Raw genomic sequence first — 15753 nt, 5'->3', positions numbered from 1 at the left:
AAACCCTTAAATGCCAAATGACTGCCTTAGGTACACATGGTGGAGTAAGCTACAGCAATAGCTTCTTTTTGGATTTCATAGATATTATAATCGCTAATTTAACTGATTTAACTGTATATCCTCTAACAACTATAGTTTCATATATTCACAGTGTTTTCATAGGCTGTTTATATAATGGTAACCTGGTCACAGGACCAACAGCAATTGCAGCTGGCCTTCTGAACATAAACTAGAACACTTAATTTGGGTGTGACTGTTTCATTATTATGATTTCTGCATTCCGTAATAAACAGAAAAGGACAAACATTAGAAAAATTGTGTTAGGAAAAAGACAGACACTGGAAAATGTGAACCACACATTTTTTTAGAAAGTAACAGAACATAAATATATCCTCTGAAGAATTTCAGCAATACTTTTAGAATATGATTAATGCTTCAAGTTGCGAATATTAATTTATATTATAGAATCAAATAGTTTTGCAATGATTGTATTCTCCTGAGTTCCCTCTCTTAAGAAACATTCAGCTGCTGAACAGAAGGCCAAGAAAAATATTCAGCATCAAAAGATGATCTGTTTGCCAAGGCAACCCCTGCAAAAGAATATTTCTGTTTTATATTTGTACCTCCTGAGGGAACCTTCACAGCATTTGTCCTAGCAGTCTGCAGGTTACTTATTCAGCATGTATGGTGCTCTACTCCTCCTTTCTCTGCAGTATGGGAGAAATCTCCTCAGACTAATTAAAATATAAATAAAAGTCTCTCTCACCGAAAGGTTTGTGCGTAAGACCAGAAAAAACAAACCCACACAGAAGCTGATTAAAAGGTTTCAATATGAACCTTTATTAAATCTTTCAGAAGAGTCTCACAGAGATATCTGTATAATACAATAGTATTACAGTAACACCATAGCCTAAACTGTAAGATGAGAAATTGTCTTTTTTTTTATAATTTATAACATAAAAAACATCATAATTAACATAATCAGGTGTGTATTTTCAATAGCTGCTATATAAATAAACACCTAATTATAAAATACAAACATCAACAGAAAGATTTTAATTGGATAATTGAAGGCAATTTTAAAACCATCAATATGCATTTTTTTCCTTTTATAAAACAAGCCCTGTATAAGCTTTTTTTGTATTTTTTAATAACATTCGTCATAAAAATGCACACATATATGGGACATTTCAGCTTCACTTCATCTTTGAAAATCAACATAAATATATTGTGAATTACAGTACATTTAAATGCAACATACGTAAATAAATAAAAAACAGAGAAGTGAGTTCAAATGAAAAGCTCAAAAAATATTAAATAAAACAGATGTTTTCATAGATTTGATAATTGTAATGGGTATCAATTTGGGTTCTAGAAAATAAAAAAATGTAGTAACCTATAACACGGTAGTTGTTGAAATTTTTTAACTGTATCTATTGTGTTAATAGGAAGTAAATTCCCCACAGAGTATTGTTTTCTATTGTATTTAAAAGCTTTAGGACAGATTCATGTTGTTTTTTATGTTGCAAAGCATATTTCATCATAAATAGGAGCTGCTGCTATTTGCTGTGAAAATAGAGTGTAGTAAGTATGTAATGTTTACACCTTGAATTTATACTACATATGTAAAATGCCTTTACTGCAATCTACTACTTAAAGCTGAATGATGAAAACCAAAATGCCTTACATTTAGTTTTAATGTAGTTGAAATAACAAGCAATGTCTTATTAAACACACAAAGAAAACCAAAAAATTACATTCTTAGTGGATCGGTGCATAAGACATTCGTGAAAGTATTTACTCCAACCATTTTAAATGTTTTGACCATTACAACCTCAAACCGTAATGTATTTTAATTTGGATTTTATGTGACAGACAAACAGGAAGGAAGGAAGGAGCAGATTGTGATGTCAATATTTTTACAAATGTTTCAATGCAGCAAAAAAATCTAAAAAGTAGCCTTCATTTATATTTTGCTCTCTGATACTCTGTTCCCCTTAAAGGGACACTATGCAACATTTTTCAGTTAATTAATGTGTTCCATAACGTTATGGATGACTAAATGAGTCATTTCAGGTTGAACAAAGGTATTCTCGGCCGCCCTGGTGGTCTGTGGGGGAAATACTGCACTTGTAATTGCAGGAGCACCGACCCGCACCCACAGGCTCAGAAGTCTCGTGAGAGTCAGTCTTGCTTTACGGCGAGAACTGCTACACGCCCCCAGTTAAAAGCATTCTCGTTGCTAGCACAGTGGCAATCTTTGTGCAGTTATGCTACGTTCACGCAGCAAAAGCAGCAAAATCATGTCTGCTGCTTCATTTTTGCTGCTTGTACCAGTTAGTTCTGACGCGTGGCTGAAGCAGCTTTGCTGCTCTGGCTGCAAAAGTGTGTCTGAGGCGCATTGGGCGGAGCTTCACTATCCTTTCTCTGCCTTGCAGCTATATTTGCTGTGATCAGTGGGAATAAAGTAGTTTTAATATGTTTTTAAGTGAGAAAATACACCTGAAAACGTAATCAGTGCAGTCAGTTCATTCAGATTATTATCCTGCCTTACAATATTTTTTCTGTCGGAGCCGCTCAGACCCCCACATACCAGGGATGCGCCGACAGTATGGATCCCTTCATCAGCAGCGGTTCACCGCGGCAGCTAGTAGGTGTTTTTCATCTAAATAATCCAAACTGCATATTCTGCCGGCAGATTTCTGCATTTTAAGTTAATTTAGGCGTCAATAAACTGTTTAAGAGCAGTGATCATCAGCGCTGTGTCTCTCTCCCTGCGTTAAACGCACCCGACGCGCTGCTGCAGCCGCTCAGACGTGCTGCGCGTGCGTCTCAAAACGCGCCGCGGGACCTTTTGCAACGCCTTGACGCACGTCAACCATTGACTTTGCATGTAAACTCGCTGCTTCTGTCGCGCCAGCTACATCCAGTGTGAACGCAGCGTTAGTCATTCGCTGCTAAGCTCAAAACAACCGCGCCTAGCTTGACGGAGAAACCAGGAGAACAGCTGTGCATATTTACGACAGTGCACTTTTACTTTCGCCCTCTGGAGGGAGCCTCACTGGAAAATCAACACCGGTTGCATAGTGTACCTTTAAATAAAAATTATGCTAGCAATTTAGTTTAAATATATGCAGTTGTTTTTTAAGGCCATAGCGGGCTTGCTAATAAAAAATGTGTAAAGATCAAAAAACTACCTGACAAATCTGTAAAAAATCAATAAAATTAAGTAGTATAAGGGTGAAATAAATATTGGGTGTAAAATAATAGTCTTGAACATTTTAAGAAGCTTTATTTAAGTGGTATGTTACACCTGAGACCACCAAGACATGACAATCAATCTAACAAAAAAGGCCCATCACAACCACGGCCGTTGCAGCATCATGCTGTGTAAGAGCCTCTCTTCAGTAGAAACAATGTTTTTGTGAAGGTATCAAGAGCTAAACCACAGGGTAATCATATAATTGTTAGAAGGGATTAAAAGCTTGAGGCTGGAACTCAACACCCTAAATATACTCTATCAGTGCTACAGTGAAATGCTTTAGATCAATATATATATATATATATATATATATATATATATATATATATATATATATATATATAAGAACCCCAGCTAAAATTCAAACTAGTGGTGTCAACATTTTGTCATGACGGCCGAAGATGTAAGGTGGACAATATTTGCACTGTAAATATTTGCACAGTGCTGTAATTTTACAGCCCTTTGCAAAGTGCAGCCCTGTGATTTTGTACACAATTAAACAGTGATGCTTAAAACTGCTGAAACTGCTTGCTTCTTTTTCTTTTTTACTTGAACACCAGAAACACATATTTTGGGATGGTAAACTTTGTCCTACCTTGGTAATCTTTTAGTTTAGCCATAAGAGCATAAGAGCATACCTAGTAAAATACTTGCCAATGTTTGCCCTTTCTTAAAATATTTAAAATCAAATTAATTAAAAAAAGAACAACAGATGCATGTAGTGTTTCACCTTACATTACCCATTATATGACGATTTAGATTTGTTTAGATCTTATTTAAGACATTTTTACTGACAATTGCACCCTTACATCTCATGCATCTGACAATTTTTCTAAACTGAAAGAACAGAAGGAAAACAAAGTATCTAAAAGACACTGAAAGTCTTAAAGCTTTAAATGCACGAAACCGTGATTGTGTAAGGTAGGCTTAAAAAATTGAAAAAACTGCATATTGTCCCTTCCAGTCCATAATTGCAGTATTTAGTCCTTTGTGTTGTCCTATCACAAAATTCCCGTCAAAAAACACTTTAGTCTGGTGGTAGCAGTGATTTGAAGTTCTTAAAAAGTTAAGAGTTATCAATACTGTACTTTAGCTAGGCAAATATGTGTATATTACTTTTGCTGCTACATCAAGAAAGGTGTGCTTTTGTCCATATAATACATTTCAGTCTTAATACATAACTCTGATTTAGAAAATACTTATATATATTTCATAACATTTTGTACAAACTAGGGAAAAACTCAATTGCAGTGTGCCTTTTTTTCTTAAACTACTATTTTTTCTCAACAAAATCCCAGATCATAGAATTCAATATATAAAAATAATGGGGAAAAAAAATCTTAATACTTTCTAATTATAAAGCCCTGTCCTTACAACTACAATAATGTCAATGTTGTTTGATACACAGTACCAGTAAAAGATTTTGACACATCTACACATAGTACATAAAACTATTGACTGAACTTTAAATGGATCTGCTGTAATTCTGACTAAAAACAACAAAATACAAATGAAACTCAAAGTGTGTCCCTACATGATTATGTTTTACAGCATCAAAAGGTAAGTGTGTTTATTTGAAAACATCAAAAGAAGTCTAAATGCACCTTGGTTTTTGATGAGAATGCATTGAGATATTCATTAGTACCATTGATCACATGAAGACATTTGCCTGAGCTTGCAACAGTCAGGTATACAGTATAGTGGAGCAATGTTTACGGCAACTGTGTTGCCTCAAGCAAACAAGCATCTCTAATAGCACTACAGGTGCTGGTCATAAAATTAGAATATCATGAAAAAGTAGATTGATTTCAGTAATTCCATTTAAAAAGTGAAACTTGTATATTATATTCATACATTACATACAAACTCATATATTTCAGATGTTTATTTTGTTTAATTTTGATGATTACAAATGACAACAAATGAAAATCTCAAATTCATCATATCAGAAAATTAGAATATTGTGAAAAGGTTCAAAATTGATGGCCCCTGGTGCCACACTCTAATCAGCTAATTAACTCAAACCACCTGCAAAAGCCTTTAAATGGTCTTTCAGTCTAGTTCTATAGGCTACACAATCATGGGGAAGACTGCTGACTTGACAGTTGTCCAAAAGACGACCATCGACACCTTGCACAAGGAGGGCAAGACACAAAAGGTCATCGCTAAAGAGGCTGGCTGTTCACAGAGCTCAGTGTCCAAGCACATTAATAGAGAGGCGAAGGGAAGGAAAAGATGTGGTCGAAAAAAGTGTACAAGCAAGAGAGATAACCGCACTGTTAAAGTGAGAAGGATTTGTCCCCTTCAAAGTAAAGGCTTAAATGGGCCTCTGAATAATCATGCCTGCTCCCTGACAGCCGCACTGTCACTCTCTACAAGCAGGGAAAAAGTAAATGACCCCTCTGGTTTGTTACCAGGAAAAAGCAATCAAAAAATTCATCAATTAGTCAATAGTTAATCACTTCATTCACAGAAATTTGTAAAGTTAGCGGAATTTAACACGTCATGCAAACAAGGTAAGGCCCAGATGAACAGTGAAAAGTGTTAGTGTTAGTAATGATTAGAGATTCAAATTAATCAGTGTGTGCTTAGGCAGTTTCCAAGCGGCATTATACACAGATAGAAATAATTATGGATAAAAACTGAAGGCTGAAAAAACCCAGGGTCAGGTCACACCGAAATTGTTCTTAACTCTCCAGCCTTGTTTATAAAAGTTGATCCCGCTAATCTGCTGAGCTCCTGCGGGTATCTTGGCCATATGCTGTGTCCAGTTCCAGCTCGAAGTGTGATTTATCCTGTCCCTAATCAATCACTAATAAAATCCTAATGAGAGAAAAGTGAAACTAATCAATCTCTAATGCAATTCTAATGATTGAAAATGAAACTACCTTTAAATTAAAATCATGTAATGCCCTCGTCTGAGATTTTAGTTTCCCAAAAAGTAAAAACACCCATTCTGCTTCTTTCTGGATAATTACTTTTATATTTAATTTTTCCTATAATCCATTAATCTACAGTATCTCAGCTGCACTCCACACCCAAAAATTACCTCACACCCTACAACAGCAACCTGCTCTGGTCTTGTCAGGGCCTCTCATAGGTGGGGCCCCTGAGCAACATGTTTGATACGATTACCCTTCTGTTATGCCCCCAGTGCTCCTTCTCAATCCTGTAAAAATGCAAATCATGTTAATGTCACATCAAAAAATATTCTTAATCATTCCCAACTTGACCACACACATTCTACCTCACATGCATTCCACATTTAGGACAGACAGACAGACATTGGCCACATAAAGTTTGTTTAATCCATCTGTATCAATTTAGATTTATCTTCTTAGAGGATTTTTTCCCAATTTAAACAAAAAGTCATAATCTTTTCACCAGTCCGGTCTTAAGACCTCTGCACCGGTGCTTTTCAGCCTCATTTTAGGATACTTGTTAAACTATATGTGCACATTTATGGAAACCTAAGATTTATTTGCTCACGTTAGACACCAAAATAAGTTTTCACACCCAATGATTTTTAATTCTAAGCGCCCCCCAAAAATGACATGTTTGAATTTTCAAATATGAGAACACCTCTAAGGGGTTCTGAAAAAGTGGTATGTTTTGTTTTTCTCCTGAAAATCCCATTACCTGTGTAGTTTTTTGGCAGGTGGGCACATAAAGATTCATGGGGCTGTATCTGGCCCCCGTATTAACCATAATAGGACAGTAACTGCCCTCAATCAAAATATCTATCACTGCTGCTGGAAATTTCTAAAAAAAAACTACCTCCATACCTAAACAAATAGTGGGATCCCGGCCTCCCTAGTGTTGCTGCATTGACTTCCTTTCTCTAATTCTTACTGAACCCGCACTTCGATCTTCTTTGCCCATTTCTCCCCTTCTCTATCCAACTCACCCTCCATTTCATCTACTGCTGTCTGCCTCTCTTCTTTTTATCCACTGAACTCAACCTTCCTAATTTATCTATTTGATGTAACCCACTCTATTCTGAACAGTTGACTGAGTAAAGATCCATTTAATCCACCTTAGAGTATCCTCAGTGATCAGTGTTTAATTTATATTCACTTTGCTAAAGTTTGACAAACTTAGCTTGTGTGGTCTAACATTTTCAAATATAAGCTCCTGAATCAGTCACTCTAAATGCAGATAACAATACCATTCTAGTGTAGTAATTGGTAGATGTCTTTAAGGTAAAAACTGCTTCTAGACTCCTGGGCCCTGCCTTTGCTGTGACCGGCCCTGTGTGCACTCAGTCTCTCTGTGTCTTCTTTTTCTTTTCTCTCCTGCCTCTAAGTGAACGGCTGCTCTGTGTGATCCACCTTCTGGAGCTCAATGTTGGGCCGGGGTTGGGGTTTACCGCACTGAAAATGTACTAATTGATCTTCTTACCTTTAAAATGTTAATTTCAAGACATCGTAAATTGTAAATATATCAACCTCTTATATTTTAAGCTTTCCTTTCCAAGGTTCACCTCCAAAAATCACAGAAACATCGACATTTTCATAACAATAGGAACTGAAATGCTGAAATTTACCACCTCCTCTATTAAATCTTGCATCTGAAACTCCTTTCGTACCTCTTGTCCCAATTCTTCCTCTGTAGGCCTTATTTCACAATTTATCTGACCTTCACGCAACTCCATAACAGGCATCTGCACACATGGGTTTGATGGAAACATTGCATCACCAGCCTTATGAAACATTTCTCTGACACCTTGGTGTGGACTGGGGTCCATAATAGGCTCTGTTTCTGCAATATTAGATGTACTCATGAAAGGCTTTTCTTACCCTCTGAAGTGTCGAGTGCCTGCTCACCTCCCTGAGCCCCGTTTTGCTCCACCTGTTCCTGTTCAGGGTCCTTGTCAGAAAAATAGTTACTAAAATTGAACTGGGTTTGTCTAATCAAATCCAAAAGTTTTGTTTCTTCCTTCTGGTGTTTGTCTCGTCCGAACACACCAGCACCAGCCATTTTTTCACGAGCTTGTGACAATCTATTTTTTAGAGTATCCAAATAAAAACCACGTTGTGAAGTGTTTGGAGGGGGCCCCTCTAATTCCCCAAACACTCCATCTTCTCTCATTTTTTTTTTTTCCTACCATTCATCAAATTTTCTAATGTGGTGCTCTGCATCCTTCAATGGATAACTCGCCATGATCATATTTCTCCCTTTATCCAGACTCGCTTTTAACGAGGTGTTTCTGGATTCAATTTTCTAGTCCACATGCATCCATCTTTTACACCTTCCGTTCACACAGTGTATAAAATTAGACCTCGACGTCTTACGTGAGATCCCTCGGTGCTTTAAACTTTTTACCTATAAACTTCAGTGAGCCGCTTCTCTGCTAAGGAAGTGCGTCCGTCAAAGAAATACGTCCGTCAGTGAAAAAGGAAAAAAAAGAAAGGAAAAAATGAAAAGAAATTTAGAGAAAAGAAAAGATTTAGATATAGTTCCGCCTCGTTCACTCCACCAACTTTTAGGACTAGACAAACAAGTTACCTAATCCGGGCATCAGTCTCTTCTAGTTTTATGAGGAATATCATTTTATCGTCTCTCTCTTTTCCTTTTATAAGAGAAGAGAAGGAAAGAGAAAAACACCTCAAAAGGTCCGTTTCAACCTGACCCGCTCGCTTATTTCCAGTCTCGGTTTTTCGTACATGTCCTTATGGGAGGCATACTGGCAAACTCTAGCCGGCTATGTGACTGGTTTCTGTCTGTGCGTCTGTTTTCAGAAGTGCATCTTTCGTGTCTGCAGGCAGACCGGGAATAAAATCACCGTCCCTTTCTGCATGCAGAAACCGTTGGGCTTTCCAACCAACTTATCCTAGTGAATAGTATAGTTCTTGAAGACGTTTGCGCAGTCGCCTTCAGTCGGACTTTCAACCGCTACCCACAGCAGAACGCACGACTTTCTTTCTCTCTCTCTCTCCTTTTTTTCTTTTTTTTTTTTTTTATTTGTACACGTTCGCAATGTAAAAAAAAATAAAAACCAACAAATACAACAAAACAAAAACCGCAAAAACAAAAACTAAAATCACTCTGAGCAATTTCTCTGTCCTCTTTTGCATAAAAAGCTTCAGCTCACTTCAGAAAATCACAACACAGCCAAAGTGTTTTAACAGTAAAAACACTGGAGATATTTTGTAATAAGGAATCTCCTCACCTTATCAGTTGTTTCGGCCGCAGGCTGTGGAGCTTTTTCCGTCGGTGGCTCTGTTGTTTTGCTTCCAGGTCACGGGCGGAAACACCAATTTGTTAAAGTGAGAAGGATTTGTCCCCTTCAAAGTAAAGGCTGTAACGCCCCGGGGCCTCCTCACACGGTTCTTTTCCTGGGAGCAAGTTATCTACTACTCTTAACTCAAACTCGTTAAAACCATATAAAAAAGGACTATAAAAACAGGAGTAAAAAAGTAACAGAGTTTATTCTAGATCAGGTCGTTACAGGACAGAGAAAAATGCTTCGAGCTATGCACAGCTGTGGTCTCAAAAATCACGTCCGCAAGCGTCCGGCAAAGTTTGAGCCCCGAACAACGTCATCACCTGCTTCTTATACCTTCTGAGTCTGTGTCACATCATGTGGATGCTTAGCTGTCCGTATCAGAAACTGACACGCCATCCATGTCTTGAACTCCATGCAGGTTGCCTCTCTGTCTCAGGGTTACAGATACAGCAGCTCTCCTATCAGACCGGCTCCAAGATGTGCCCATATCCTTTGTACTCTTAGAGACACAAAGGCTGTCTTGATTAGATGACCTCCGTACACACCGTGATATCCACAATGTGAAGGAAGGCCTTCTGCTCTGTCTAATCTGACAAATTAACAGTGCACATGATGTATAAATAATAAACCCTAACAGCACCCTGGAGAGGATTGTGAAACAAAACCCATTCAAAAATGTGGGGGAGATTCACAAAGAGTGGACTGCAGCTGGAGTGAGTGCTTCAAGAACCACCACACACAGACGTATGAAAGACATGGGTTTCTGCTGTCGCATTCCTTGTGTCAAGCCACTCTTGAACCACAGACAGCGTCAGAAGCGTCTAAAGAGAAACAGGACTGGACTGCTGGTGAGTGGTCCAAAGTCATGTTCTCTGATGAAAGTAAATTTTGCATTTCCTTTGGAAATCAAGGTCCCAGAGTCTGGAGGAAAAGAAGAGAGGCACTTCATCCACGTTGCTTGAAGTCCAGTGTAAAGTTTCCACAGTCAGTGATGGTTTGGGGTGCCATGTCATCTGCTGGTGTTGGTCCATTGTGTTTTCTGAGGTCCAGGGTCAACGGAGCCACATACCAGGAAGTTTTAGAGCACTTCATGCTTCCTGCAGCTGACCAACTTTTTGGAGATGCAGATTTCATTTTCCAACAGGACTTGGCACCTGCACACAGTGCCAAAGCTACCAGTACCTGGTTGAAGGACCATGGTATCCCTGTTCTTAATTGGCCAGCAAACTCTCCTGACCTTAACCCCATAGAAAATCTATGGGGTATTGTGAAGAAGAAGATGCAATACACCAGACCCAACAATTCAGAAGAGCTAAAAGCCACTATTAGAGCAACCTGGGCTATCATAACACCTGAGCAGTGCCACAGACTGATCGACTCCATGCCACGCCGCATTGCTGCAGTAATACAGGCCAAAGAAGGCCCAACTAAATACTGAGTGCTGTACATGCTCATACTTTTCATGTTCATACTTTTCAGTTGGCCAACATTTCTATAAATCCTTTGTTTTTATTGGTCTTCAGTAATATTCTAATTTTCTGATATGATGAATTTGAGATTTTCATTTGTTGTCATTTGTAATCATCAAAATTAAACAAAATAAACATCTGAAATATATGAGTTTGTATGTAATGTATGAATATAATATACAAGTTTCACTTTTTAAATGGAATTACTGAAATCAATCTACTTTTTCATGATATTCTAATTTTATGACCAGCACCTGTAGAGGAAGTGTGTTTATTCAGTCAGTCAAAAATTTTATTTTTTGAAAAATATCAAATGTAAGCGTTGTATATTATCTCTCAGATTTAGAAGGCAAGGTGTTACAGGAAAAAATGCCAGATTTTTTCAAAACAGGAAATCTGAAAGGTATCATACCACGCTTTTCACACTAATCTAAACACTTTCAACCACTTTTGCCATGAGAAAAATGGGTATGAGGTGTATCACTATAAATATATTCAGTACCTTAGCCATACCTTAGTGGGCATTGCTCCAGATCAAACCTCCCTGTATTCCACAACTGGTAGAAGAGGAACAATTTATGAAGTAAGGGCTCTTCTAGTATAAAACTGTGATTATAAATTCCAAGTTAGTGTGTCTAGACACTTTTAAAACTTACATATACAGTTTTCCAATATATATATATCACCAGTGTTATATCTAAGCATGCACATTTTTGTAAAGGAAAAAAATATATATATAATAATCCCCCCCAGGCTGTACTTTGCAGTTTTGCATGTTTGTGTGATCACCATTTACAAAAACAGAGATGTGCAGGATGTGCTGAAATGACAGACCATGTCTCCTTCAGGCAGTTTATATATGTAGTATGTTTGTATTTTAGGTAGAGGAGCCACTGGGTGGATCAGTCATTGGAGAATTCCAAGGAAAAGTGCCCATGATAGCCTCATACTAAGGCCACACACTTATCACCCCCACAGTGACCTGAGAGCAAATCTAGTAATTTAAGGCACTTTAACTCCAGAGCTATTCGGTCGAGTTCTATTAGGATTGTGCTTCCTCAGATAGTCCTGCTTTGTTTGGCCAGGTATGAAAAGTCAACTGAACTCTTCAAACCCAGCAAGCCAACTCCGTCCAACCTAGAAATGTATACCCTGTTTTATAGGGCTGCTGTGCAAATGTTTTACCAGCAAGAGTGTAAAGAAGTGATGCTGACTTGACTTAAATGTGTGATTTACAGAGAGAAAGTCTTTGAAAAGAATGATTAGACCACCGTTTTATATCGAAAAACAATGGTTTAATCTAGCTTTTAATGTAAGGTTTTAAGTGATTTTGGCCAATGGCAAGAATACATTAAAAACATGGAAAGATACCAACTAGGTATGCAAGTTAATGAATTATCCTGAAGTTGATTGATCTTATCAATTGACTAACAATTAAATAATAGCCAGCCAGTTTCTTAAAAATCAATTCTTCTCTTGTATCAAGAGAATATGCAGCATTAAAAATAGTAGTACATCATTGTATTTTACAATTATTGTGCCAGCTGTAAAAAACATTGAATAAATAAGCAAAAAACTGTTTCTTAAACAATATTAAAGTGATCAACTCTAGTATGCTCTGCTCTGGCATTTCTGATACCAGTGAATACAAGTGAGACTACTCTTAACAATGAATTGCAACCCTTAAAGAAATCATTTTTCAGGATATGTTATCAGTTCATTGGATTTAAGAAATTCTAATCTAATAAACCATTAATCGAGAACCATAAGTCAATTATTCTTTTACATCTCATGCATAAGCTAAATTGAACTCTCATGGGCTGCTTTTTTTTATAACAATTATCCAAAACAAATGCACTTTTAGTTGTATTAGACATTCAACAAGAAAGTGAAGACAAATAATGTCCAATAGCTTCCCCCCCGGCCCCACCCCACCCCCTAGCACATGTATGTGCTGCATTGGACATACATATAATTCACAATACATTCCAAAAGTTCAGAGTGAAAGTGCCTTAAACTAAATAGATTTGGTGGCCTTGCCCAACTGAATTCAGTTTTCCAGACTATTTTGGTGTGAAAATGGTCTTTTGATCAATCGAGTCTCTAACCATGAAGCACCAGGCAGCTAAAAAATAAATCAGTCTCCACACTAATCAGTAAAAAGCCACAATTGGACCCCCTTAGAGAAATAGATAGGTATGCACTGGACTCTGTGTAAAAGGAGTTCTTAGCTCTGAATATAGAGCACCCACCTCCATAATGTGCAAGGCCAGTTTTAAGTTTTCTGGCTGCACTTTAAAAGCTTAATGTGCATTAACGTAGTATAATGTAATATCCAGATATAGCACAGGTTAAGCACCACCGTTGAACAAAAATGTCAAAGGTCACTTAGCAGTAAAGTATAAGCCACTGGTTTTAAAGTTTGGTGTCAAAACCCAGATCAGGATCATGAAATACCAAGCCTCTTAAGAGTAATTCTACCAAAAAGTACATTTTAATTAAAAACGGTTATAGGCATGTCTCACCTGGAGGAGGCCCAGGGGACGACCCAGGTCACGCTGGAGGGACCATGTCTCTCAGCTGGCCTGGGAGCACCTCGGGCTTCCCCCAGCATAGCTGGAAGAGGTGTCTGTGGAGAGGGAAGTCTGGGAGCCTCAGCTGAGACTGCTATCCCCATGACCCAGTCTCCGCTGAAACAGTGTATTAATGCCTAAATTAACTTAACATGACGAAAAATATGTTTGCTTTTATTATTGCGGTTCCTGAAGTAACAAATTCCTGTGAAAAAGTTAACATCCATTCCAGCTGCCAAAAAGAGCCACGACTCAGCCTGAGGCAGCTTCTGTTGAGGATTACCCCTGACAGCGCACCGCCGGTATGTGGGGGTCTGCGGCTTTGACAGCAAAATAATATTTTAAGGCAGGATCTTAATCTTGATGAACTTACTGCACAATGTTTTGAGGTGGACCTTCTTGCTTAAAAAACATATTAAAACTACTTTTCACCCACTTATCACTGCAAATATAGCCTTACAAAGTCACGGTTACTGAACACAAGAGCAGCAAATGCATCAGATAACTCTGTACACACTTTGCTTCACACTCCTCAAGAGGATCAAAGATGCTCTTTAGGTTCTTCTGACCTTAATATGGACAAGCATCAATGGTGAAGAAGCAGCTATTCTTTGCAGCTCAAATCGTCAAATGTAGCATAACGCATCACAACTATTTTGAGTCTGATGCTGAAGCTGTCAATAGTCACTGCTGCAAATCTCTGGTTAAGGAGGAAATTGCTTGTTTTGCCAAATAACGCTAAAAGATTATTTAAAAAATTCCTGAATCAGGATTATATTGTGGATCATCATCAAAATTTAAGAAGTTGTACCTTGGACAATTTTTTTTTTTATCATTCTGTTTATAACTTTTAAAGTTATCCTGTACACAGACGGATAGACAAACACACAAACTGACTACAAACATAACTTCTTTGGCAGAGGTAAAGCTGCACCATGTAAGAAAATATAAAAAAAAATTGAAAAAGCTGACCAAGTACAGTAGTTGTTTTGTATTCAACCTGCAGTGGTTTAATTTACAAAACTATTATCCTTTGGATTGGATGCTGAACACTCAGAGAACAATTGCTGCTCCAAACTGGCAAGAAAATTGTGTTGACTTTTGTCTTACCATAAACTTTGAAATCAACACATTTGGAATTGATAATATCAGTTTGAGCAAAACCTTCTGTCAAACTGCTGGTTGAGAGGACTATGTTTTGCACAAAGGTAGACATTTTATATCAAAACTGACTGAATAGGTGGTGCACACTGAGACATAAAAAGGGAGGCTAGGACATGGACTTGTGCTTGAATTCCTCCATCAGTAAAAGGAAAGCAGGGCTGCTCCTCAGGTTTAGCAAATTTATGCATTCTGCAGTGTTGCAGCCAAGTGAGAGAATATTTTTTACTGTTGTCAAAGAGTGGCACTTTGTGGGCATTTGATAACATTTTACCATGGTTCTACAAATCCATTTTCAGTTGTTTTATAACCCATGACTAAAATATTTTATAGTCGAAGTAGTTTTTGCAACAAAACTCACATGTAGAAGAAGATATCCACTGTTTTTATATCAAATATAAAGGTATCAGTGGATGCACTATTAAATAAAGAAGAAAGAGCGTGAAATAGCTCATCTCAGCTGGAATTGAGCCCACACATCCTTTTGAGTTCAGACCTAAGAAAAAAAGAAAAGGAAACATTAGCTAGATGAAATGGCTCAATACACAGCCACTGTATTATGCAAACAAAAAGAAGTCCTGATCCAATGAACAGAACAGAGCTGAAAATATGAAGCCTCTGGTAAGAAGAATTAATATTTAGTAACTAGCTTGGTTTTTTCAGTTATATTTAAAAGTGGGTCTGAGACATCCCATTTAAACACTACTTAGTGCTTTTATATATGCTATTGTCCGACTTTTGACATCTGTTGAATAACAATAAACCTGATTTTAACCTAGAAATACATGAACTGTAAGTGCTGTCAGGTGCCATTTTTAACTCAAATTTACTTATTGGGTTTTTATGCCTACATCTCTTTCCTTTTATTCTCCACCAGGACTTCTAAGTTAAGGGACACTACATGCCTACTTTTAATACCTGTCTAAAAGACACTTTTTTCATTTTGGCCCTCAACCCAGCTAATACTTTATTTTATTTTTATTATCAATTTTTATTTCCACTGATTTTATCTGTTTTATTAATTCATCGTAATCTGTTATTTTTATCCTACATACATTG

The 15753-nt window shown here is 37.5% G+C and overlaps 1 protein-coding gene and 1 long non-coding RNA gene across 3 annotated transcripts in view; both read right to left on the bottom strand.

Annotated features, from left to right (window-relative positions):
• Window positions 1-7802: 7802 nt before the first annotated feature.
• On the bottom strand, window positions 7803-8500 carry LOC119786003. The gene is made up of 2 exons (XR_005281127.1): window positions 8062-8500; window positions 7803-7925 (listed from the first exon to the last, which is right to left on the bottom strand). It is a non-coding gene; the product is annotated as an uncharacterized LOC119786003 (long non-coding RNA).
• Window positions 8501-14168: 5668 nt separating this feature from the next.
• LOC119785994 (contactin-4) overlaps window positions 14169-15753 on the bottom strand; it is a 126281-nt gene continuing 124696 nt past the window's right edge. For both annotated transcript variants that reach the window (XM_038289022.1, XM_038289020.1), the window contains one exon: window positions 14169-15190. In XM_038289022.1, coding sequence (XP_038144950.1) covers window positions 15081-15190 — 110 coding nt within the window. In that variant the 3' untranslated portion in view covers window positions 14169-15080. The remainder of the gene's footprint in view (window positions 15191-15753) is intronic.

The sequence above is a fragment of the Cyprinodon tularosa genome, unplaced genomic scaffold (assembly GCF_016077235.1).
Source record: "Cyprinodon tularosa strain WSP-4 unplaced genomic scaffold, ASM1607723v1 ctg261, whole genome shotgun sequence".
NCBI lineage: Eukaryota > Metazoa > Chordata > Actinopteri > Cyprinodontiformes > Cyprinodontidae > Cyprinodon > Cyprinodon tularosa.
This window is presented reverse-complemented; position numbering and strand designations above follow the sequence as displayed.